General features: G+C 35.0%; 3 protein-coding genes across 5 annotated transcripts; 1 reads left to right on the top strand and 2 right to left on the bottom strand.

Moving 5' to 3' along the window:
- On the bottom strand, positions 1-3,014 carry LOC123691422. Of its 2 annotated transcripts, XM_045635803.1 has the most exons (5): positions 2,798-3,014; positions 1,706-1,999; positions 1,482-1,518; positions 512-964; positions 1-332 (listed from the first exon to the last, which is right to left on the bottom strand). In XM_045635803.1, coding segments are annotated over exons 1-4 (768 nt in total). In that variant the 5' UTR covers positions 2,800-3,014; the 3' UTR covers positions 1-332; positions 512-529. The 2 variants fall into 2 exon arrangements, with proteins under 2 accessions (XP_045491759.1, XP_045491758.1); XM_045635802.1 differs by lacking the exon at positions 1-332 and having other exon boundaries at positions 369-964.
- Positions 3,015-9,013: 5,999 nt separating this feature from the next.
- On the bottom strand, positions 9,014-10,757 carry LOC123690850. 2 transcript variants are annotated; one of them, XM_045634928.1, is made up of 2 exons: positions 10,058-10,757; positions 9,014-9,603 (listed from the first exon to the last, which is right to left on the bottom strand). In XM_045634928.1, exons 1-2 carry the CDS (start codon positions 10,478-10,480, stop codon positions 9,226-9,228), a joined length of 801 nt encoding a protein of 266 aa, XP_045490884.1. In that variant the 5' UTR covers positions 10,481-10,757; the 3' UTR covers positions 9,014-9,225. The 2 variants fall into 2 exon arrangements, with proteins under 2 accessions (XP_045490884.1, XP_045490886.1); XM_045634930.1 differs by having other exon boundaries at positions 10,064-10,756.
- Positions 10,758-15,903: 5,146 nt separating this feature from the next.
- Positions 15,904-23,094, top strand: LOC123690851 (ubiquitin-conjugating enzyme E2 S). The gene is made up of 2 exons (XM_045634931.1): positions 15,904-16,483; positions 21,961-23,094. Exons 1-2 carry the CDS (start codon positions 16,336-16,338, stop codon positions 22,341-22,343), a joined length of 531 nt encoding a protein of 176 aa, XP_045490887.1. The 5' UTR covers positions 15,904-16,335; the 3' UTR covers positions 22,344-23,094.
- Positions 23,095-24,143: the final 1,049 nt, after the last annotated feature.

Raw genomic sequence — 24,143 nt, 5'->3', positions numbered from 1 at the left:
TTTAAAGTTTTAACTGTATTTTAAATTAGGCCTTATTATTAATAAAAAATATTGTGATATTTTATTTGATTGAAAATAAAGGTATCTGGACTATACTCCAGAGAAAAGCAGACAACACCCTGCGATGGCTTATAAAAAAAAAACCTAACCTAACCTATCGTTTACAATTATCGCATCCGATAAAACGAAACACGTATTAAAATATTCTCCGAAAAAAATCCATCGTCTGCGCGTTGGCGGTGTAAGCCTTCTTTCCAGCAGCGCGATGGAACAGAGTGAGGTTTTAATCGGTAGGAATCCGGGTGCCGAGGGTATCTATGAAGATTTTCCCACTATAAGAAAAGTGGTTATGTTATAACATGCACAGATAAATTTAAAAATGTATTTATTTACCCCAGACTTAACAAATTGTAGTTAATTACTTCATGTAATTATATTTTTTTTCTAAACATTTTCTAAATTAATAACCATGTACTTTAATTTAAATGTTTTGGAAGGAAAATATAAATACCTAGTTAAATAAAATGTATCAAAGTATGGATCGCACGAGTCTCGGTGCGCGCGGGCTGGCGGCGCGGTTGCGCTGCACCGGGTCTGCGGGGGAGGCTGGGTCGGCGGGGGCGGCGCGCTCTACGCTACCTTCTGTAGTTTCGTCACCATTGATAGGTGCGTTTGAATTTCTTTTTCTGCGCCGAACTCTCCTTCTCTTCTGCGCTGGAAATTCTGTTGGGTAGTTCGTTGATTGATTGTTCTCTTCAAAAACTTTGCTCTCTTCTGAGGCATAATCGCCATTTATACAACAATACTTTTCGTTTAATAATGCTAACGCTTTCATTTTAACATTATTTAAATTATTATCTCTATAAGTTATATCAGTATCTTCTTCGTGCACTTCTTCGCATTGTGAAGGTTTAAGGGTTGTAATCGTCCCTGGTATGTCTATTGATATGTCTGAATTTTGAACCTGAAATTCACATAAGAAATAAGCAATTTTGCAAAATACAGGAAAATACATTCACAAAAATCAAATATTCCAGAGAATATTTGATTTTTGTGAATGTATTTGTAGTTAGAATAATGTCATCTTTTCGGAAAAAGATGGCATTATTCTAATTAACCAAAATTTTCCCTTAGTGCAGTGAGCTAGGTATAAGTTCTAGAATTAGTATGATAAATATTTGTGTAAAAAATAAAAATATACTTATATAATTCAAAATCTGGTATTTGGCAAGTTGTTATATAGTATTTTGCCAGATAGTATTTAGACTGCTGGATAGGCAGATAGTAAGATCTACCTATTTCATATTACATATTGTGTTTAGGTATTAGACAAATATTTTATGACTCCCTGTGGCCAGGCTTGCTGTTAAGATTGTTAAGTTTTTAAAACATTGGGTTAAATTATTTAATTAATAAATCATATTTAATATTACAACTGGCCTCTAGTCTGTTAGAATCAATTTATTTATTTTTTCACTTACATTGCTGATTTGTGTTGAATCAGTATTCGGCACAACTCTAAAAGAAAAAAAAATATTGATTAGATGTATCTTGTGTGTGTTATTATCATTAGTAATGGGTATAATGAAGAAGAATAATAAAAAAACACATACACATAAATTGGTTATTACTTATTATGCTATTAATACCTAGTATGACTAGATGACTCTCAAACTCAAACATTTAAATTTGGACATGTACTTACTCAACAGGATCATCTGGATGTAATATAGCGAGCGACTCGGCACTCGGCAACAAGTGCCCCCGCGAGAGCAGGCAGAACGGGCCGCGCAGTGCGAACAGCTCCCGCAGCCGCTGCTTCAGCCAGCGCACACGACGCCACTTGCTCACTAACACGTAGCAGCGAGCACGCTCGTCACTGAAGTACTTTTGGAGGCATACTCGCACCCGGTATTTTAACTCGACACTTTTTTCATTCAAATTATCATCTTTTGAATTTTTATCCGAAACAGATCTTTCTGGACTGCTATACGAAGACATGGCTAAACTGTACATTATAGGGCGTAGAGTTGAGAGTCGTAATTTTTTTTATGGTTAGCTATTGTCCTATGGAACCTAAATCTGAAATTTCACACCAAGGAAACTTTTAGTTTTTGAGTTACGAATTTTTGAAAATCGTAAAATTACTATAGAAAGTTACTCCATCTTGTTCTTGTTACGCATATTTATTGTTTTGTCAATGTCAACCTGACACACAGCACCTGCTTAGTGTGATTCATTTCAAGTACAACATTTCTAACCATTAAGTAGAGTAATTAATTTTGTTTAACTTTTTACGAAAAAAAAAACGCTCCGAACTCGAAACAAGTTAGGTTAGGTTATGTTAGACTTTTTTTAAGCAATCGAGCGGAGCGAGCGCAGCGAGCGGAGCGTCTCGAATTGTTTTACGTGAAATGCAAATGAATAGCCAAATTTGACACTTAATTTATTTTGTTTAACTTTTTACGAAAAAAAAAACTCTCCGAACTCGAAACAAGTTAGGTTAGGTTATGTTAGACTTTTTTTAAACAATCGAGCGGAGCGAGCGCAGCGAGCGGAGCGTCTCGAATTGTTTTACGCCAAATTTGACATTGACAAAATAATAAATATGCGTAACAAAAACAAGATGGAGTAACTTTCTATAGTAATGTTCCGATTTTCAAAAATTCGTAACTCAAAAACTAAAAGTTTCCTTGGTGTGAAATTTCAGATTTGGGTTCCATAGGACAATAGCTAACCACAAAAAAATTGTCGACTCTCAACTCCACGCCCTATAATGTACAGTTTTACCGAAGACATTCTTGTTATATTATTAAGTTAATAGTATAATTTGAGTTCTTTTGACTTTTCTTGTTCTTTTACTTTCTTTTAGAGTTTAGAGTTCGTCATAATTATTACTTGCTCTGTGAGTTCGTCTTTTATAACTTACGTAGTAATTGTATTCTCTTTGTTTTATAAACTTTTAGTAAACACCAAAGAGTTTATTGTATACAGTATACTACCTATGTCACAGAACACTATTAGAGCGTTTTCACATTGTCCGGTCCGATATCGGATATCGGAAGCCGATAGCCGATATCCGATATCGGACACAATTTGCCCTTTCACATTATCCGATAATATCGTCCCGATATCATGAGTGTTGCCAGAAACTGGAAAAGTAGATATATGGAGAATTAAAAAAAACAGTGGATGCATTTATGTTACAAAAAATAAACTTTATTTTAAATAAAATAAATAGTAATAAATAAACTATGTTTTTCAAACCGGTTTAATCTGCTGACTGCGGAGTTTGGATTTGTACCCTCTGCAGAGTCAGAATCTAGTTTCAATATTCAATTTCATTGTGAGGCTTGTTTTTTTTTATATGCTGTTTTTCTTTTTTTAATAATAGAACATGTTGTGTGGTCGTAGTGAATTTTAGAACTTTTTTATATTAAATCATGTACGACTGTTATGTTCTTATACAAATAAAATAAAATAAAATTCAACTCAGTATTAAAGCGACGAAACTGGCAAATATAAATTCAAATTACATTTACAAATGTAGATGCTGTTATCTACCACAGAACAGTAAATTATCTACGTAGTACCACAGACTAATAATAATATAGCCATATATAATCTAAGCATACGAGCCATGAGTCATGACAACCAAAATAGTAAACAAGCCAAACAAGCTCAAAAGTCGCCGCGCGTTCTTGACAAAATGTAAGGTCGCCGCATTCTAATTCTGAAATTTTAGAGAAAACTAAACAAAATTGCCGTATTGTAAATTTTCTTTTCAATAAAAAGAGTTTGATTTAAAAAAATTCAACTGATAGATCGTAGTTCTACATACAGTAAAAATAACTACAAAAAAGAAACCGACTTCAAAAACAGCTGGAAAAGTAAAATATAAAAAAGATTTGATATTATTAATTACTTAATATTATTTAGATGTGCTATTTATTATACAGGTTTGATATCGGCGCTAAAACAAAGCACTAAATCTGTGACTCAATGACAACAATACAATAAACAGCTTACAGCACAACAGTAGTCCAAGTAGGAGGAGGAGCGAGGCAGAATGAGTAAATAAAGATAAAAGACACTAATATTTCGAAGATACGGTTGAATTAAAGAACGCAATATATTTTTGTTTACTTCAGTTCAGCCAATTGCCGTATATTATAGGACGGTATTAAAATAGCTCCCGTAAAAATAGTATTTTTAATACCTTTAAATACTTAAATGAATGTTTTCTTAATAAAAAGGTTTAAAGTAAATGAAAGGATTTTTTTTTACATTTAGCGCCTAGAAATGACTGAAAATACACAAACTAGTGCTTTTTTTGCTGTTGGTATACTACCTTTTCGAAAATTGAGTTGGTAACACTGAACATTATCGTCCGATAGTTCACGGGAATATCGGTGTTGGCTCCGATATCCGATATCGGACCGGACAATGTGAAAGACAGGTACCTAAATCATACATTTTACTTAGCCTCCGATATCGGATATCGGCTATCGGCGCCCGATATCCGATATCGGACCGGACAATGTGAAAACGCTCTTACTCCTAGACCTATGTCAGTATAGGTCTGCCAGAATCTGATGGCATATTTACCTCACTAGGATCGGGAGTTGCCACTTGGAAAAAAGAAGAAGAAGAAGAAGAAGTAATTAAGAAATAAAAGATTTTCATATGGCAATGTTATTTGACAACTATCAAATTGGTTGTCAAATTATTTGTCTTCTTTGGAAATAATGAATAATTTTTAGGATTTTGTCTAAAAAATCTTCGAAAAAGTCGAAAAAGCCGCTGCGATCACAAGCAAGAGATGTTATTTATAATGTGTATGGAAAAACATTCGATGAAGAAGGGTCAAACACATCACAATTTTCAATTTTGAATATTTTATTGGTAAATTGGACTTACCCGTTTTGATACTTAAAATTAAAAATATTATAAGTAGGTAACTATAATATTGTTTGTTGATTATAGGTAAACCAGAATCTGATGGCAATTAGGGAAATCAAAATTTTGAGTGTGCAACCCTGGGGAAAATGGACTGAACGATCTTGATACTGCTTATTTTTTATTTTGTCCTCAATATCATTAGTCACATTACATAAGTGGACAATACTGTACTTAATAATGAGATATCCACTTAATATTATATAGGTACATACTTACATGTATAATATACAATTATACATATTACTTTTATACAGGTAATACATATTATTATTTACACATACCTATATTTGTATATTCATTACCAGTATGCCATGTGAAAATATCGATATAATGTTAATGTAGATCAAAACTGCTTATAATTTTTTATAAAATAAAATAAAAATAAAATAAAACTATGTTTATTTTCGTAAGTATTAACTTATACACACATTATAAAATTGACTTGCTTGCTGAGCTTGGACTTGACGAATAGCCGTATTGGAAACTCCTTTAATAAGTTTTCATAAAATTATATTCTAATCACAAACAATATTATAGTTACCTAAATATTATAATCTTTTTTAATTTAAAGTATCAAAACGGGTACGTCCAATTTACCAATAAAATCTTCATAATTGAAAATTGTGATGTGTTTGACCCTTCTTCATCGAATGTTTTTCTATACACATTATAAACAACACCTCTTGCTTGTGATCGCAGCGGCTTTTTCGACATTTTCGAAGAATTTTTAGGCAAAATCCTAAAAATTATTCATCAACTGCAAAAAAGACAAATAATTTGACAACCAATTTGATAGTTGTCAAATAAGTTGCCACATGAAAATCTTTTATTTCTTAAATATAAATATGCCATCAGATTCTGGTAGACCTATACAACATAATTTTATGAAAACTTATTACAAGAGTTTCCAATACGGCTATTCGTCAAGTCCAAGCTGTCCAATTCAATTTGATATTGTGTGTATCTGTTAATACTTACGAAAATAAACATAGTTTTTATTTATTTTATAAAAAAATTATTAGCATTATCTAGTTTTGATCTGCATTATCATTACATCCATATTTTTACATGACATAATGATAATGAATATACAAATATAGGTATGTGTAAATAATATGTAATATGTATTACATAGATAAAAGTAATATGTATATTAAACATGTAAGTATGTACCTACATAATATTAAGTGGATGTCTCATTATTAAGTACAGTATTGTGCACTTATGTAATGTGACTAATGATGTTTAGGACAAAATAAAAAATAAGCAGTATCAAGATCGTTCAGTCCATTTTCCCTAGGGTTGCACACTCAAAATTTTGATTTCCCTAATTGCCATCAGATTCTGGTTTACCTATAAACACTAAACAGAGCCTGCGAACTGCTGCGAACTGTGCCTGCGAATTATCTATGCCTGCGAACCAACTGTGAACCAAGAAGCTTATATCTAATACACTGGAGATTGCACTATGACCATTGACTTGTCACAAGAAAATATAACCTTGAATGACGTCAGTGTTGTTTTTTGTCTCTTTCTGTGGGTGACCACACTGGTTTGTATATTCAGGATTTTTCGAAATAGAAAAAACTAAAAATCATGGTCTATAAATAATAACGACATATATTTTTAACAGTATTAATTATATTATAATATTACTGGCCATACTTTATAGGTACATACAATTTTAATTGGTATAGAATGATAGTTTTAAATAACTCTTGGCTACAAAGCCTGGATATGAACCGATTTAACATCCTTTGTAAATAGAGGAAAGTTGTGTTTTGCATCAGATGCTGTTTACCAAATTGTAAGCTACTCAGATTTTCTTTTTAAACGCGTTGCTTCGACGGGTCAATTTCAAGCCAAAATCATCAAAGAAAAACTGTTTATAATAAACGCCTTGCACAAATTTCAGCTAACTTTACAAAGTTTATTTTTCAAAAGGTATTTTTTTCTGGGTCGTAATCCTCAGTAATTTTGCCCTTGATGGGCACATATATTTCTTTTTATTTTACTTTTTGGAAAGCTGAAATACCTAAAACAAAAAATATGAGGTAAGTTAAAAAAGTATAAATTTCAATGTAACAACGAACAATCTTATAACTACATGTGAGTGCAATACCGATGTCGAGTGTTGTTTGATTACTAGTAAAAATCTTGAAAATGGTGTTCTAAATTTCATCATAATATTGTTATTACAATATAATATTCTCTTCACTATCCATAAAAACTCGTCATCATGGTTACCTTACTTGTTAATTTTGTTTATTGAAAACTTGTTGAAAAATGATAAAGTAGGTATTAGGAAAATAACAAATTTAACATGACTGCTTTCTAAAATGATGCAAAATTTTACAATTTTTGCCATTGAAATGATTCTAAACAGGTAAATGCAGGAGTATTGAGGAATATTGTAAATAACGTAAATATACACTTGCCTGTGAAATTCTATGCCAGAATTTGGTGTCCAAACACTTCTGCAATTTTTCACAATGCAATACATTATTTATATTCGGAAAATATTTATTAAATACGCAACAATATTAACTTAAATATTCGAAGCGACGCAATTTTTTTGACACTAATGCCATATTGTCAAAGTGAGAGTTGCTACAATTTTATTATGGTAACTACCCATAATCAGGGAGTATCGCTTTTTAATAATTGGTCCAGATACTTATTTTATTTAGCATAAATAATAATTGTCTCATCCAACAATGCTTCTGAATGACGTTGTTGGCAATTTATCAACAAACTCATGTACAAAAACTAACCTTTTGCACAGAATATTACGGCATACATAGTAGCCTTGGGAAAACTTCGTATTAACCGTGGCAATACCAAGTTAGGTGTGAAAGTGATAAAACACAACAATTTTCTTGTTACACGTCAAATGTTCATACCGAAATCTCCAGTGTATAAGATGTAAGCTTCTTGCTGTGAACCAACTGTGAACAGAGCTTGATTAATTTTGACGTTATCTTGACAAATGACTTTGACTGACGGACCACAGAGTAAGTAATAGTCGATTGCTCTGAGGTCGATTGTAGTCGGACGGCGGTCCATTGCGGTCCATAGATATTATTACCACCTCAAAAAATGTTTTAATAAAATATTTCATCTCAAACCCTCAAACTCTTCTAAACAAGAAGAGAAGATAGAAGATATCATTCATAGATTATGCCACAGATATATAATAAAATAATAAATAAAATAAATAAATAAATATTATAGGACATTATTACACAAATCGACCTAGTCCCACAGTAAGCTCAATTAAGGCTTGTGTTGTGGGTACTAGGCGACGATAAATATAATATTTAATAAATACATATATAGATAATAACACCCAGACCCAAGAACAAATAATTGAGTTCAACACACAAATATTTGCCCTGACCGGGGATCGAACCCGGGACCGTCGCGTCGGCTCAGTAGGCAGTTACTTTACCACTGCGCCAACCGCGTCGTCGAATTAATACGATTATGTGCTATACGCTGGTAAATATTGTATCATTACTAAATATAATATATTTATTAGTTACGTATTACCCACTAGGTACCCAAAATGTCGGAATACAATTCAGACCGTTATTTTTGAACGGTGTCGTTTAGGTCGGTCAAAGCTAGGAGCTGATTATGGTTGTTAACAGTGTCATTGTGTTAATTAAAGTTAACTTTAACCTAAGTGGAATTCAATCTAGGGACCACAGGAGACCCATAGCACGGGGTTTACTCAGTTTGGGCTCCTGTCTCCCACTTCAGTATTATAACTGGTGTTTTGTATTTTTTGTAATTTTTTATTGTAGGAGGAATGAATTTTGAATTTGAAAAAAAAATCTAGCAAATATAAAATTACTAATTTCATGAGATTTGGGCATTTGGCATCTATAATAGTTATAAAGTTAACTAAATAATAATCCTATTCTGCACCAATAGTATACTTACACCAGACATTTGCCGGTTAGAGTCAAATAGGTAACATTTGCAGATTTTCACTTATAAACTGAGGATAACTAACACTAATAAACAAGTGAGAGGAAACCCAATATAATCTATAATGATTTTAATAAAATAGTGCAAGCAAAGAAATCTCTTTGCTGGTTTTTGATATATAAAATAAAACTTTTAGCCTTTTATGACTTATACTAAAGATGTCGATTTTAGGTGAATGTGAACCTTTTATAATACACATTTTTCGAAAATCTTCAAATTTGAATGATGATTCATCAATCAACAAGCAATTTTAATACTCATGAGTACTCATGACTCGTCTATATATGATGGAGAGGGTGTAGAGCTGTACTTGACAGCAACCTGATCTTCATAAATAGTTTCATGTAAAACATTTTCAGATGTTTCATTTATCTTTACTGAATTTCGGTGTAATAGTCCTAATTGTCCCTCCATTAAGATTTCAGCAATTGCTTTTTTTGCAAAAATTTGTTGAGTTGGTTCCATTTTTTTTAAATCAGCAGCACAGGCCATTGCCCAGTGCTTGTAGTCATCAGATTTGTCTTTTAGATGCTGGCATGCCAGGTCCATCAACTCTTCCAGTTTCTGCAATTTCACAGCTTTCTTCTTTTGGTTGCTAAACAGTGGGGAGCCCTGGGTGATGTTCACAGCTGAAGTGGAACATTCCTGTGAAAATAAACAGATACTTATATATTACATTGTTTAACTGCATCAGAAATATTGAAGTAGAGAATAATTCTTTCCATAAATTGCAGAGAAATGTGAGTAAATGTACACTTCTACACTAATGTTATAAAGAGGAAGGATTGGATTTTTTGTTTGTTTGTTTGAATTGAATAGGTTCCCAAACTACTGCACCTTTTAAAAAAAATATTTTACCATTAGAATCCTACATTATCCCTGATGAACATAGGGTATATTTTATGTTTCTATTCCGGGTCAACCTGGGCAGAGCCATGATGTGTGGCTAGTGTCAACATAAAAACATAACCTTTTCTGTTTAATATCACTCTTCTACTCTTACCTCTCACCCCACTCTCCCCTTTTAAAGTTAAAACCCTTACAAAGTAGGAAAAAAATAATAATAGCTAGTTTTATGTTAAGAACTGCAAATGCTTACACTGACATATTTATCATTTTCCTCAATGTCCATGGATATATTCCTGCATTCCAAGTCCATTGATGATGATTCTGATGTGCTCTCTTGTTCCTCCAAAAAACGCATCTCATTGTAATAGTACAGCGTGGGTTCATAAACATCATCACCAGTTTTAAGAGAATGAAGATGTTTCCTAAGTTCTTTACGGTAACATGTCCTTAGAGAATTAATTTTTCTTTTTACATCCTCTTTTGTAGCATTAGGATACCTTTCCCTAAACTTATTAACCAACATATCATATGCAATGCTTTTCTTTTTACGGTCATGATATTCTTTGCTCTTCATGTTCCATAAACTTGGTAGTTCACGATAAAAACGAATGCAATCAATAAGGAATTTTCTTTCACCATCTGCTAGAGTTTTAGTGAACATATTTTCTGTCATATAACAATCCTTAGGACTACGAATTGCTATTCTAACAGATGAGTTCTTCTTCCAATGTTTGTTTTCGGTACAATAAACTGCGTCAACAATGTATAAGTAGGTACGTATGCTTACGACAAACAACTAGGTACATAGCATAGTAAAAATCAGAAAATCAATAAATACCCATGTGAAATAAAAATAGCGAATCTTATCATGATTTAATTATTAATTAGATAATTAATTTAGAATTATAATAATTCAATATTTTGGAGGTCGATTGTGAAATGTAAATATTTTCAATTGTCAAATGTCAATTTATTGACTGTCTTGGACTTGTCAACTTGTCAGTGTCCACAGGTCCCTAACTAACTAGAAGAACTTACTAACTAACGATTACACCCCGTATAGTGTATACTATACGGGGTGTAATCGTTTAGTGTATACTATACGGGGTGTAATCGTTTAAGTGTGCACAGACGATTATTCCGTAAATAATGCAGATATCAAAAAACTTTATACTGACATCGAAAGCCCTTTACCCAAGAAGCTTATATCTAATACACTGGAGATTTCAGTATGAACATTAACTTGTAATAAGAAAATATGACCTTGAATGACGCCTGTATGTTTTTTTATCCCTTTCACACCAACTTGCCAAGTTAGGTGTTTTAGGGCCGATTTTTCAATGCCCAGATAAACAGCTAGATAGACTTTATTCTTCAGTTAACAAAATATTCAATTTTTCAATAGACGAATAGGACTTATCTATCGAATAACTACGTTATTTGAGGAATAAATCTATCTGCTGCTCCAACGGCCAGATAGCGTGCTATTCGACGATTAGACGTTTGAGTTGACAACTGACGCGTAGAATTTGGGATATTTTCGTATGTAATAACATAGAGCGTAGAATTTTTACAATAAAGCCTCTTTCTATAAAATAATTATCAATTAAAATCATATTGAAATTGATGTTTTTGATAGTACCTACCTCGATAATAAATAATAAATAACGATCATGCCATTGAAAATTTGCCGGACGCTGCCTTTATGTCGTTTCCATCGTAAAATATATAAATTTTAACACAAATTTAATCAAAACTCTTTACTCGAATCAAAACAATAATCAACAATCATAGAACACAAGATAAACTTAAAAATTAAAATGCACTCCTGACGTGAGTCATAATGACGGTTGTTGACATATTGCAAGTTGACTCTATCCCGCTCTAACCTGACTAATTTAATATGTTTGTTTCGCCATCCAAGAGCAGAGCTGCCAATATGGAAATATTTGGTCAGATAGTTATTCATCAAATAAATCACGATTGAAAAATAGGCGAGCCGTTATGAGTTAGATAAGCAATTGAATAAATCTATTCGAGGGGTAGTTATTAGACTGTTTATCTGGGCATTGAAAAATCGGCCCTTATTATTATTAATTTATTATTCAGCCATGGCTGTCCCACTGCTGGGCAAAGGCCTCTCTTCCCTTCATCCACGTTTTCCTATTGTGAGCAATTTTAGTCCATTTCTTGCAATGATAGTCCAGTTCGTCGCGCCATCTGATTTTGGGCCTTCCACGCAGCCTTTTTCCATTGTCGGGGATCCACATAGTGGTGATTTTTGCCCACAACTCTTCGGACATTCGGCAAACATGTCCAGCCCAGTTCCATTTGAGCTCGGCAGCTTTATGGGCTACGTCGACAATCTGTGTTTTTGATCGCAGCGTTCTATTTTGTATACGATCAGAAAGTTTTACGCCAAAATGCTGCGCTCCATTGATCTTTGGCAAACCCCAAGTGCGGACTTTTGGCGATCAGTCAATGACCAAGTCTGTGCACCGTAGGTGAGGATGGGCAAGATGCACATGTCCATGAGCCTTCGTTTTAGTGAAAGAGGCAAGTCTCCTTTCATCAGCTCTTTCATCGACCAAAAGCTTCTCCAAGCGTTTTCAATGCGTTTGGCAGTTAGGTGTGAAAGGGATAAAAAAACATACAGGCGTCATTCAAGGTCATATTTTCTTATTACAAGTTAAAGTTCATACTGAAATCTCCAGTGTAGGTATTAGACATAGAAATCTAAATAACAAGACACATAGAAGTGCTATAATGTCATAATTCGTATGAAAACCGCTGTCGCCAAAATCAACACATTTAAATCGATAACTATGAACCGATAAATTAATGAGGCTAGTTTTTAGAACCTCACAAAATATAAACAGTATGTAAAACTAGCCTCATCAAATTATGGGGTTCAATAGGTCATTAGTTGTTTGCTTTGTGAAAATAATTAAATTATTCAAATTAAAAAAAGTTATATTTTGGAATAAACATTGTTCTCTAAGGGAAAATAAAACAATTGAGTTTTCAGCCAACCTAAGAACTTAATACATCTTTGTAAATAAATTTCTGGACTGTCTGCAGAACTTGGCACACATTTAGATCTCATTTCTTTTTTTGGCAAATTAAGTCAACGATTGAACTCGGCTCCAAATTTTACATTTATGTTTTTGATGGGATTATTTTTAACACATTTTTAAAAGAGTTTTAATTTTAAAGTTAATTAAATAATATGTTAAAATATAGTTCTTCTTGTAAACTATCGAGTACAGCGTTGGTCAAGTCACATCACTACGATCACGTGGCGACAGTGAGGTGAGCGAAGGGTGCGCGAGCGAGCCTGCGCGTGACCGCCTCCCACTTCCCCTTCACCCCCGCGATGCTAGCTTTATTTTCATAAAAATAAATACAACAATTAACGATTTATCGATGAAAATATGTGATACTGGATTTCAATTTTGTGTTTTTTCTAGTATCGCTCTTGCAAGATCGAACTGCACATTTCACCATGTTTATTCGTAAATATGAAAAAAAATCCCTAGAGAAACGCACTTCGATAGCGCTCTCAAGCGCTCGCGGCGGGAACGTTGTGTTGTTCCCACCCGTGCCTACTGTTCCCACTTCGTTATATACTCTGTGTATGGGAGTGTTTGGTATATTTTTTTTGGATATATCCAGTTTTAATTTTATAAAGTTATTGTTGTCATTTTATTCATTAGGTAAAGGGCTTTCGATATCAGTATAAAGTTTTTAAAGTGAAACTTTTATTACGTTCAAACTTTTTGGTCTGTGTAGCGCATATCGCGTGACGTACGATAATTATCGTACAAATACGATAATTATCGTTAGTTTCACACTTTTATCGTGGTTTCATAAAACCACACAACATTTTTTTGATATATCTGCAATAGTTACGGAATAATTGCCTGTGCACACTTAAATTATAACCTGTATAAATACGCCAAATATACGCTATAATTATTATATATTTATACACAGATATTATTTTCTACCAGATTATTGCCATGATTGAAAAGACAGCTGCCAACTCGGATATTAAAAAAAAGACGTGTGGCACACGGGGATTGCCGCGGTAAAGCTGTTGCATAGCATGCCTTCAAGCCACACCTCCGATCCCGTCGGAGTGGGGAGCGTGAGGTTTTTTTCCTTACGGAATTTCTCGATTCGGTCCCCTCGCTCAAGGCCCGCGATAGAAGCTATGCAATAGCTTAAAAATATAATTGTTGAAACTGGACGTGAACTGGACCTTCCGTTTTAAGCTTAAAATATTAGAAATTCTCAAACTTTTATATACTTTTGGCTGGTTAAGATACATATTATCAACTTTTTTGTACATATTTTTTACTAGGAATTATAAAAAAATATTCCATTTAAAGTTTAAACCAAGAAGTACTATATAATACACGTTTTATTTTGTGTTATGATCATTAATTCTGTGATTGTATAATGTTTTAAATTTTATTTTAAACATTATATGTATTTACATTTTTTATACAGGGTGTCCCGTTTACAGTGGTTCAAAAATTTTTTTCAGCTTGAGAGCATCATGAGTAATCATTTAAAACAAACTTTAGTTAAGCGAAAACTTATGGTTTAGAAATTATGATTTTTTTTTAATAATCCGGAGTTTCAATGTTTTTGACACAAAACTACTCTGTTATGAAAACTACTGGACCGAATTGAATGAAATTTGGTATAGGTATAGCGCAATAACATACCTATCGCGCTATAGGCTCATCTTGTGTAAATAATTACACTGCATTTTTTTATTTTAACTTTTTCTGTAGTTTTTTGAATTTTTCGGCAAAATGTCGATTTTTCGAAATAATCCTGTGAAAAAAAAAATGTACCACCAAGGTTTTGCTGGTACTGCTAAAAACTTCCTTAACATAAGGTTATTCTTTACACAAAAAATCATAGTTGTCCTTCGATTGTAACATCTTCAAAAACAATATCATGTGCATTAACACATGAAAATCGAAAAATTACGAAATTTACTATAATTCAATTTTAAATTTTAATCATTTGGAACGATCAATTTTTGATTAAAAAACCATTTATTGCCATAAAAGTCGTAATACAAATCAGTATTCACATGGCTATAAAAGTTAAAATGAATGAAATAAAATTTTAACCTGCTAGCCAAGATAACTTTACTTTATTCTAATGTCAATTTATTGAGTTTTTTTTTGTTATTTAGTTTTTAGATTTAAATCTTAATAAAAGGTTTGGAGAATCAATAAAACAACATAAATATTAATTAACATATTGTTTATTTTTTACAAAAGGTTTTCGAAATGCCGTCCGCCTTTCGCTAAACATAAGATTATATTCGTCCATGATTCTACTATCAAAATCTTCAAAATCAATTAAGCGGTTCAGAAAATATATCGTAACATTACATATATACTTTACATTTACACTATAATACATTCGCATTCTTAATATTAGAAAGTGTATCATACAAAACACACCACAAATTTATTTATAATACATTTTTAAAAGAGTTTTAATTTTAAAGTTAAATTAATAATTTGTTAAAATATAGTTCTTCTAATAAACTTTATATCGAGTACAGCGTTGGTCAGGTCACATCACTACGATCACGTGGCGGCAGTGAGGCGCGCGAGCGACCCTGCGCTTCACCCCCGCGATGCTAGATTTATTTTCATAAAAATAAGTATAACAATCGACTTACTGATGAAATGTGATAGTGGATTTCAATTTTGTGTATTTTCTAGTATCGGTTTTGCAAGATAAAACTGCACATTTCACCATGTTTATTCGTAAATATGAAAAAAATTCCAGAGCAACGCAATTCGTGAGCACTGAGCACTCAACCACGTCGCGGGCGGGAACGTCGTGTTGTTCCCACCTGTGCCTACTGTTCCCACTTGGTTGTTCGCACTCTATAGATAGTATATATTATACTCTAAGTTTATAACATATTGTCTGTTTCTTTTTTTACATACGTATTTACTTGGTGCTGAATAAAGTGTATTTATTTATTTATTTATTATTTATTACCTTGTATTGTTTCACTGTGTTACATAATCTGTGGTCTCAACCGTCATTCGGTTGAAAATTGAATTTTTTTTAGTTTTGACAAATCGGTTTATGATTTGATTCATTTGACGCATGTAATATTACCTACCTATATATTAATTTTCTAAAAACAAATCGTAACGTTTTCTAGTATCAGAAGAGTATCAGTGAACAGTTTTTATTTTTATTTAATCCTCTACTCTCTATAATTATTATAACAGTGTAATATTGTAAAACGTCGACCGTTTTTACGTGTTTATACGACTGCTCTCGATACCTGCACTCGGGTGTTTTGTTGTGCAGAAATTTTAATGTGAAATTTATAAGACATAAGTCTTTTATTATTCGTTGTTAACAAATTTTTAGTCGAAATGTTTTATTTGACGCGACGCTGAGCGTCGCCAGACATCGCGAACCGAAAAGACGCTTAAGTGCAGGAAGCAGGCGACTGGGGCGCGCTAGAAGATGTCGAACGTGGAGAATGTGTGCCCACAAGTGCTACGCGGCGTGGGGCGTGAGCTGCGGCGGCTGGCGGCCAACCCGCCCGCCGGCATGAAGCTGGTGCTGCGGGACGATGATCTCACCGATGTTGTCGCTTTGATTGAAGGACCTGGTATGCTTCTTCGTTTTTGTTTTGTATTTTGATATTGAACAAAATATATGTACTTTGAAATGGAGCAGATACATCCAATCCAATTTCATCAATATTCTTTAAAAAACAATGTCTAAATTAGGCTAGAGAGCACTTTCTTGTTGAACATTCCATACCTTTTTACTATCACACCTTGTGCTGTCTGGAGTTCCACAAAATTAGTGGAAAATGTTTTTGACTGAGGGTGTCAATGAATTTTGACTGTAACACACATACAGTGGTGGTCACATAATTAAAGACACTGAGAGCATTTTAAGTATAAAATAGGTAGTAACCTACCCGTTCACTACACCGGGCGCGAGGCGCGTGGGACAGTCAATTCACCGCGTCTAGAAGCGGTTGCGGTGCCTACGACACGTGTCCAACATAATCTGTATTTATGAACTCAAAGCATTGGCAAACACGATTGATCTTATATTTATTTTGTTCACTAGTAGGCTACATAATAATTAACCTTTTCAGCCATTACTGTTGCCATTTTAAATTTTATTAGAGTACAAAGTCAAAAAATTGTAGAAAATTCCGTCATATTTAGTTAGTAAGTAATTGCTTAATTTAGTTAGTAATTGCTTTTATAGACTCAAAGTTCTTTACAATATTCGGCCTTTTCTGAGTGTCGATCTACGAATAAGATTGTGCGAAAGCATCGTACTTTCTAAATTAAATTACGCTCTCCCTGTTTATGGACCTTGTCTAACGGCAAAAGTACAGCGTCTTATTCAGAGAGTCCAAAACTCCTGTGCCAGATTTTGCGTGACAATCCCACCCAGGTCTCATGTCACCCCTTTTCTTAATAGCATAAAGTTTTTAAAAATGAAGGGTCGGCAAGATTTACTATTGGCTTGCCTTTTATTTGATACGATCCATACAAAGCAGCCTGATTATCTGTACACAAAACTATTGTGGCGTAAGGATACTAAAAGGGGTGAAATAAGAAGTGGGACCCAAGAGTTATCCATTCCCCAACATAAAACTACCGCCTTTCGTGGGTCATTTAAATATAATGCGACGAAATGTTGGAATAACATACCACCTCCAATAAAAAAACTCAAGTGCAAATCCAACTTTCGTCGCACTTACAAATCACTACTGCTCAATTTACAAGCATCTTAATTTTATTTCCTTTGACTATACGTATCCAAATTTATAAATTAACACATTATACATATATACCTACATATAAATACTGATTTTAATTGACCAAATATATCTATATAAATTTAAACAAATATATCTATTCTACTGCTTATATAATATTATTATTATTACATTTATTATACATTACATTTATTATTTGTTTAATTCATAATTAATTATTCTATTTTTATTATACCTATATATACATACTTGATTGGAGGCGCAAACTATTCATCTGGGTATCTGGCAGAATTATCAGCGTTGTGGAGCTTTCTCCCACAACATTATGCTGAGCCAGGGCCTAATTGCAGCCAGTGCGCAACACACATACCTAATACATTTGTGTACATATAACTGTTAGTGTTTTAATTTGTAAATTCTTTATTATTTTGTGTTATTTTATGTTTGTTTTCCTTTTTTTTATATTTTGTATTATTATGTATGTCTGTTTGGTTGCAATAAATCTTTTTATTATTATTATTATGTTTCTCTTCTCCATAATACTCGGGTACCACCAGAAGGACGGTACCCGGATCTTTGGAAGGCTTACGTGGGGACACGGATCCAACACGCAGAGGCCCTTTCGAGACTTTTAATGTGTTGTGGGACACCAGCCGCAGCCTGCCCATGACTGCACTATAGAAATACAGCCCTAGGCAGTCCGCGGCCGATGTAGGACTATTGCATGGTATGGAAATTTAATAATTGGGCTATGGATTGGGATGCTAAATGGACTGGTACTGGGGACTATGGGAAACTATGGCACCTGCCTTTCTACTAAAAGAAAGTAAAAATATGTTGGCAGGTGGTGACTCGCCCTCTCACTGTATGGGCCCCCGAAACAAGTCGCTGCAATAGTGCGACAAGGGGGCAACATATTGTGAGCAGCTAAGGATGGAGAGGCGTCCCTGGACTTTAAACTCCGATCACGCGCTCCCTGAGGGTCCAGCATCACGTGCCCACTCGCCACTTACGATTCGCATCCACCCTTCGAGCTAAAAGCTCTCGCGACTCCACTCTGGCCGGCCGGTTAAGGCAAGCCAGAGGTGGGGGTCCTGTCCTCGTCAGGCTTCACTCCGACCGGCCGGTGAAGGCAAGCCGGAGATGAAGACAGGGGCCTCCCCCGGGAGCACTCGGTTCCCGCGGGGTCGCTACTCCCCGACACCCCGCCACAAGGTGTCCTGCGGGTTGACTGATTGCACGGGTGGAATATCTATTATTATTATGTGTATCTCATTCCATAATACTCGGGTACCATCATAAGGAAGGTACCCGGTCCTTTGGAAGGCTTACGTGGGGACACGGATCCAACACGCAGAGGCCCTTTAGAGAACTTTACTGTGTTGTGGGACACCAGCCGCAGCCTGCCCATGACTGCACTATAGAGATACAATCCTAGGCAGTCCGCGGCCGATGTAGGACTATTTCGAGATATGGAAAACAAAATAAACTGGGCTATGGAGAGGGATGTTAAATGGGCCGGTATTTGGGGACTATTGGAAACTATGGCACCTGCCTTTCTACTAAAAGAAAGTAAAAATATGTTGGCAGGTGGTGACTCGCCCTCTCACTGTATGGGCCCCCGAAATAAGCCGCTGCAATAGTGCGACAAGGGGGCAACATATTGTGAGCAGCTAAGGGTGGAGAGGCGTCCCTGGACTTTAAACGACGATCACGCGCTCCCTGAGGGTCCAGCATCACGTGCCCACTCGCCACTTACGCTTCGCATCCACCCTTCGAGCTAAAAGCTCTCGCGACTCCACTCTGGCCGGCCGGTTAAGGCAAGCCAGAGGTGGGGGTCCTGTCCTCGTCAGGCTTCACTCCGACCGGCCGGTGAAGGCAAGCCGGAGATGAAGACAGGGGCCTCCCCCGGGAGCACTCGGTTCCCGCGGGGTCGCTACTCCCCGACACCCCGCCACAAGGTGTCCTGCGGGTGACTGATTGCACGGGTGGAATATCTATTATCACGTAAACAATAGACATCCCAACCGTGGGCGATGGGGTCGTCACATCCCTACGCCCTTATTATTATTATTATTTGCGTTTCAATTGATTTAGTACGAATTTGGTAGCATGGATCTATATGTTTTTATTCTTATAAGTATTGTTAGTGCCTATTATGTTACATTATGTAAGAAACAAGTCTTATTTCGAATAAAATATGAAATGATTACTTAAACTTGTTGAACAAACTTCACTAGTAGCAAACGGCCAACTTTGAACTGAGTTTCCGACGCAACAACTGAATGATCCCTAGCGACATCTAGCGAAAAGTATTAAAAAATTTAACCGAGAAAAGGAGGGAATATCGCGTTATACTATTTCCAACGTATATAAGCAGGACAAATGTATTTTTCGGTGTTCGCCTCCAGGGGCACTGTAGTGTCCAAGGTGCAGTGACGGACAAATGACCTTGGACACCATAGTTATACATTGTGTAGTGAGCGGTTAAGACAATTCTCTCAAAATTTTTTTTACACTACCATTGGAACTTGTTAAATAATTTTAAAATATTTAGGTGGGTGTCAAATGCTAAACTAAATTTTATCTACAAAACTTGGCTGTTTGTTAGATTTTAGTCAGTTCATCCTTACAGCAGTTTTCACCTAGCAAAGGTCTGGCCATATAATTAAAGACATTAGACTCGCTTATAAGAAATATAATTTATTTTTATTTCAATGAGATTATGTTTCTAACACAAAGTACCTGACATATTTACAAAACATTATTTTCAATATATGGTTGCATGCCCTTTGGCAGTAATGACGGTTTACATATCTTGGGCATTGAATCAACTAATTTTGTACAAGTTTCATCTGTAATTTGGTTCCATTATTCGGGAAATGCTTCCCAAAATTGGTTAACATTTTGTCCACTTTGCCGCCCCTTTTTTATTCACTTGATACCATAAGTGTTTTATGGGATTTAGATCTGGACTATAGGGGCCAATCCAAAACAGTTACAGATTGGTTCTTTAACGAGCCTTTTATTACTTTTGCTGTGTGCTTCGGATCATTATCCTGTTGAAAAGTCCAAACAATAGGTAAATTTTCCTCCCCAGCATAGATTGGTCTAAAATATTCTGGTACTGCGTGCCATGACTGAGCCCTATGCCCAGCAGTGGACAAACATGGGCTGGTAATGATGATGATGATGATGATTCTGGTACTGGAATTTATCCATGTTGCCTTCTATCGTTTTGACAGGTCCAATGCCAAGTCCAGAAAACAGCCCCACACTTTGATATTTCCACCCCCACGTTTGACTACTTTCTTGGTGTATCTTGGATGCATTATTGGGAGGGCTCTTAGGGTATAAAGCTGAAAAGTGTGTGTCACTACTATGTTATTATAAGCCTAAATTGGAACATGAACCTCTTTTTCTTGGCATACACAATCAGTATAAAAACAATACCCGTCAAAATAAGTCAATGAGAAATATTTTGTTTGTTTTTAAATAAAAATGGTGAAATGTGCGGTGCCATTTTGTAAAAATGATTCCCATTACCAAAGTTGAAAAAAAGTAACATTACTTTTATTAAATTTAAAATTAAATTTAATATTAAATTCCCACAGAGAGCAAGTGTAGAAACTAACAAGGAATATAACTTATTTTTGTCCCTCATTTTAAAGCACACATTGTTTTGTATGGTTTAATAAAAATAATACTAGATTAAATATTTTTTTCAGATAATTGTAGTTCCTAATGTAAATCTTTTGTGGTCAATTAGGAGGTGTCTTTAATTATGTGACCACTTCTGTATATATAAATAATATTATGTTTGTTAGTCTGCTGAAACGCAAGAATGTCTGGGCTGATCTAATTGGTTTTGAAATTATTTGGACTCTAATCAACCGTAAATTATTTATCATTAAATTTTTATTGAACTACACTATGTGAATCAACTTTGAATAGCTTTGTAAAAATGATATTTTGTTCTGCATCACTCTCAAACTTCAATACCAATGCGCGTAAGGTGTGCGTACAATAAATAAATAGGTAAACAATAACTTTGTTTAATAATTTTTGTTCATTTTCTTGTTATTTTTTAATTAACTAAGCCAAATGAAAATTATTATAGATCAAAAAGTTATTCAGAGCGAAATTCAAAATTAAACTAAGTTTTTAAATGTCAGTAGTCACATTTTTGTATAAGTGTGGAAATCTTGCATGTAATACAATAATCACTGATAATTTGACTCAAATAGAAGAATGATAAATTATTTTTAAAAACTAGGGCCAATAACTTACGCAAGAAATAACTAAACAACTGAACCAAAAAGATAACGTGACCGTTCCAGCGGACACCCCGTACGCGGGCGGCGTGTTCCGCGTGCGGCTGTCGCTGGGCCGCGAGTTCCCGCAGGCGCCGCCGCGCGCGCACTTCCTCACGCGCATCTTCCACCCCAACGTGTCGGCGACGGGCGAGGTGTGCGTCAACACGCTGAAGCGCGACTGGAAGCCCGAGCTGGGGCTGGAGCACGCGCTGCTGGCCGTCAAGTGCCTGCTCATCGCGCCCAACCCCGACTCGGCGCTCAACGCGGACGCGGCGGCGCTGCTGCGCGACCGCTACGCCGACTACTTCGCGCGCGCCAAGCTCTACACCGACATCCACGCGCGCGCCGCGCCGCCCGCCGACCGCCGCGCACAGGTCTGCCATTCTCTTCTCGTTAATAGCCGTTAAACGATGTTAAATGATATCATACATAGGTCTATAGCAGATAAAACATAATAATATTTAATTAATTAAGTTTTACACGAGCTATCGTGTTTCAACCGAAAAAAGTGTTGATTGACGGGAATTTTCTTTTTTATATTTCTACATTTCTCTCCGATTTATTTTTTTATCAATTTTTACCAGTGACAGTATTAATCTCCATTAAATTAAATTACCTATATAAAATGATACCAAAATCGTGTTGCCGCCTTACTCCATGACGTGACGGTATTGCCATGACGCGATTTTAAAATTTTACTCTCAGTACGCCTAAAGAAGTTTCACTTCAAAAATCTTCATAAATTCTTATTGTTTACGACCCCCATTTACCAAAATACATGTGTACATATATTATGTAGTTTAGTACAGTCCCCAATTGAAATAAAATTAATTTCCGTGGGACTCACCTCCGCCATACGAACTACTGATATCCACTTAATCGGCATGTTTTTCTGAACACAAAAAGTGCGGTAGTCACTTCCTAAGGGTGTGGAGGGGGTAGCTATGACGTAGCAAAGATGGCCGTCGGGCCATTCCATTGTGCAGTATATCTAGATACCTACTGGACAGATTTACCTAAAAAGGGGGTCAATTGAAAGATAATTAAATAAACATTATTTGATTCCTAACATTCATTATTGTAACACTAACTGAAATATTTTCAAAAAACAATATTTTATGAAATACTAGCTTTCCGCCTGCGGCCTCGCCCGCGTTTTCAAAGAAAAACCCGCATAGTTCCCGTTCCCGTGGGATTTCCGGGATAAAACATAGCCTATGTTGCTCAGTGAAGATGCAGCTTTCTAATGGTGAAAGATTATTTGAAATCGGTCCAGTAGTTTATGCGTGAAAACTATACGTATAAATACATAATTACAAACCTTTCCTCTTTATATATTAGTATAGATATATTTTTTTAAATGTGAAATACTCGGTAAACGTTAGAATTATGAGAATTTAGCTTATTTTAAAACATATAGCTTCTTTAATCACCTTTCTAATGAACTTTCAATAATGACAATCGAGCAATTAACAACGAAACTACAGCCACAGTATTACAATATTATTTCCTACAGTAAGGTAACGCCTTTGATGTCGCGCGATGCCGCCGCCAGCGTTGGTACCGCTGCCACACGAAAATATGCTAGGGTTGCAACAAATCCATACTAATATTATAAATTTGAAAGTAACTCTGTCTGTCTGTCTGTTACTCAATCACGCCTAAACTACTGAACCAATTTTCATGAAATTTGGTATGGAAATATTTTGATACCCGAGAAAGGACATAGGCTACTTTTTATCCCGGGAAAATGACGCAATCCCGGAAATCCCGGGACCGGGAACTATGCGGGGTTTTTTTGACTGCGCGGGCGAAGCTGCGGGCGGAAACCTAGTGGGAAATAAAACAATTGTGATTATTATTGTATTATGATGAAATCATTTATTCATATTATGTACATTCCTAATAATTGCGATTATTAAATCTGATGTAATTATTTGTTCATAAATATAATATATAATTATTAATTACATATATTGCACTGCTAAATATTTACGTGGACACTTTATTTTTGGATGTTCTTAATTGTGCGTTAATGCATGCATAGACCAAATAGCAACAAATATAAAAAGAAATGTGAACACAGAAGTACTACACCTCGGTTTGTCAGACCATGAAACGGCACAGATATTAAAAGTTAGTATGACAAAGCGCAAAACAAACGTATCCTGGTTTGAGACAAAAAGAGACTACTGTAATGAGAATAT

The sequence above is a fragment of the Colias croceus genome, chromosome 4 (assembly GCF_905220415.1).
Source record: "Colias croceus chromosome 4, ilColCroc2.1".
Taxonomy (NCBI): domain Eukaryota; kingdom Metazoa; phylum Arthropoda; class Insecta; order Lepidoptera; family Pieridae; genus Colias; species Colias croceus.
The sequence above is the reverse complement of the archived record's forward strand: the minus strand, read 5'-3'. Positions and strand labels throughout refer to the sequence as shown.

Excerpts from the sequence above, each read along its gene's own strand:
- LOC123691422 (XM_045635803.1), bottom strand. Across the intron at positions 1,519-1,705 it reads CATCCAGATGATCCTGTTGA|AGTTGTGCCGAATACTGATT; the intron begins GTAAGTACATGT and ends TTTTTCTTTTAG. Across the intron at positions 965-1,481 it reads ATTCAACACAAATCAGCAAT|GTTCAAAATTCAGACATATC; the intron begins GTAAGTGAAAAA and ends TGTGAATTTCAG.
- LOC123690850 (XM_045634928.1), bottom strand. The coding sequence starts at position 10,480 with ATGACAGAAAATATGTTCACTAAAACTCTAGCAGATGGTGAAAGAAAA. Across the intron at positions 9,604-10,057 it reads AAAATGATAAATATGTCAGT|GAATGTTCCACTTCAGCTGT; the intron begins GTAAGCATTTGC and ends TTATTTTCACAG.
- LOC123690851 (XM_045634931.1), top strand. The coding sequence starts at position 16,336 with ATGTCGAACGTGGAGAATGTGTGCCCACAAGTGCTACGCGGCGTGGGG. Across the intron at positions 16,484-21,960 it reads CGCTTTGATTGAAGGACCTG|CGGACACCCCGTACGCGGGC; the intron begins GTATGCTTCTTC and ends TGACCGTTCCAG.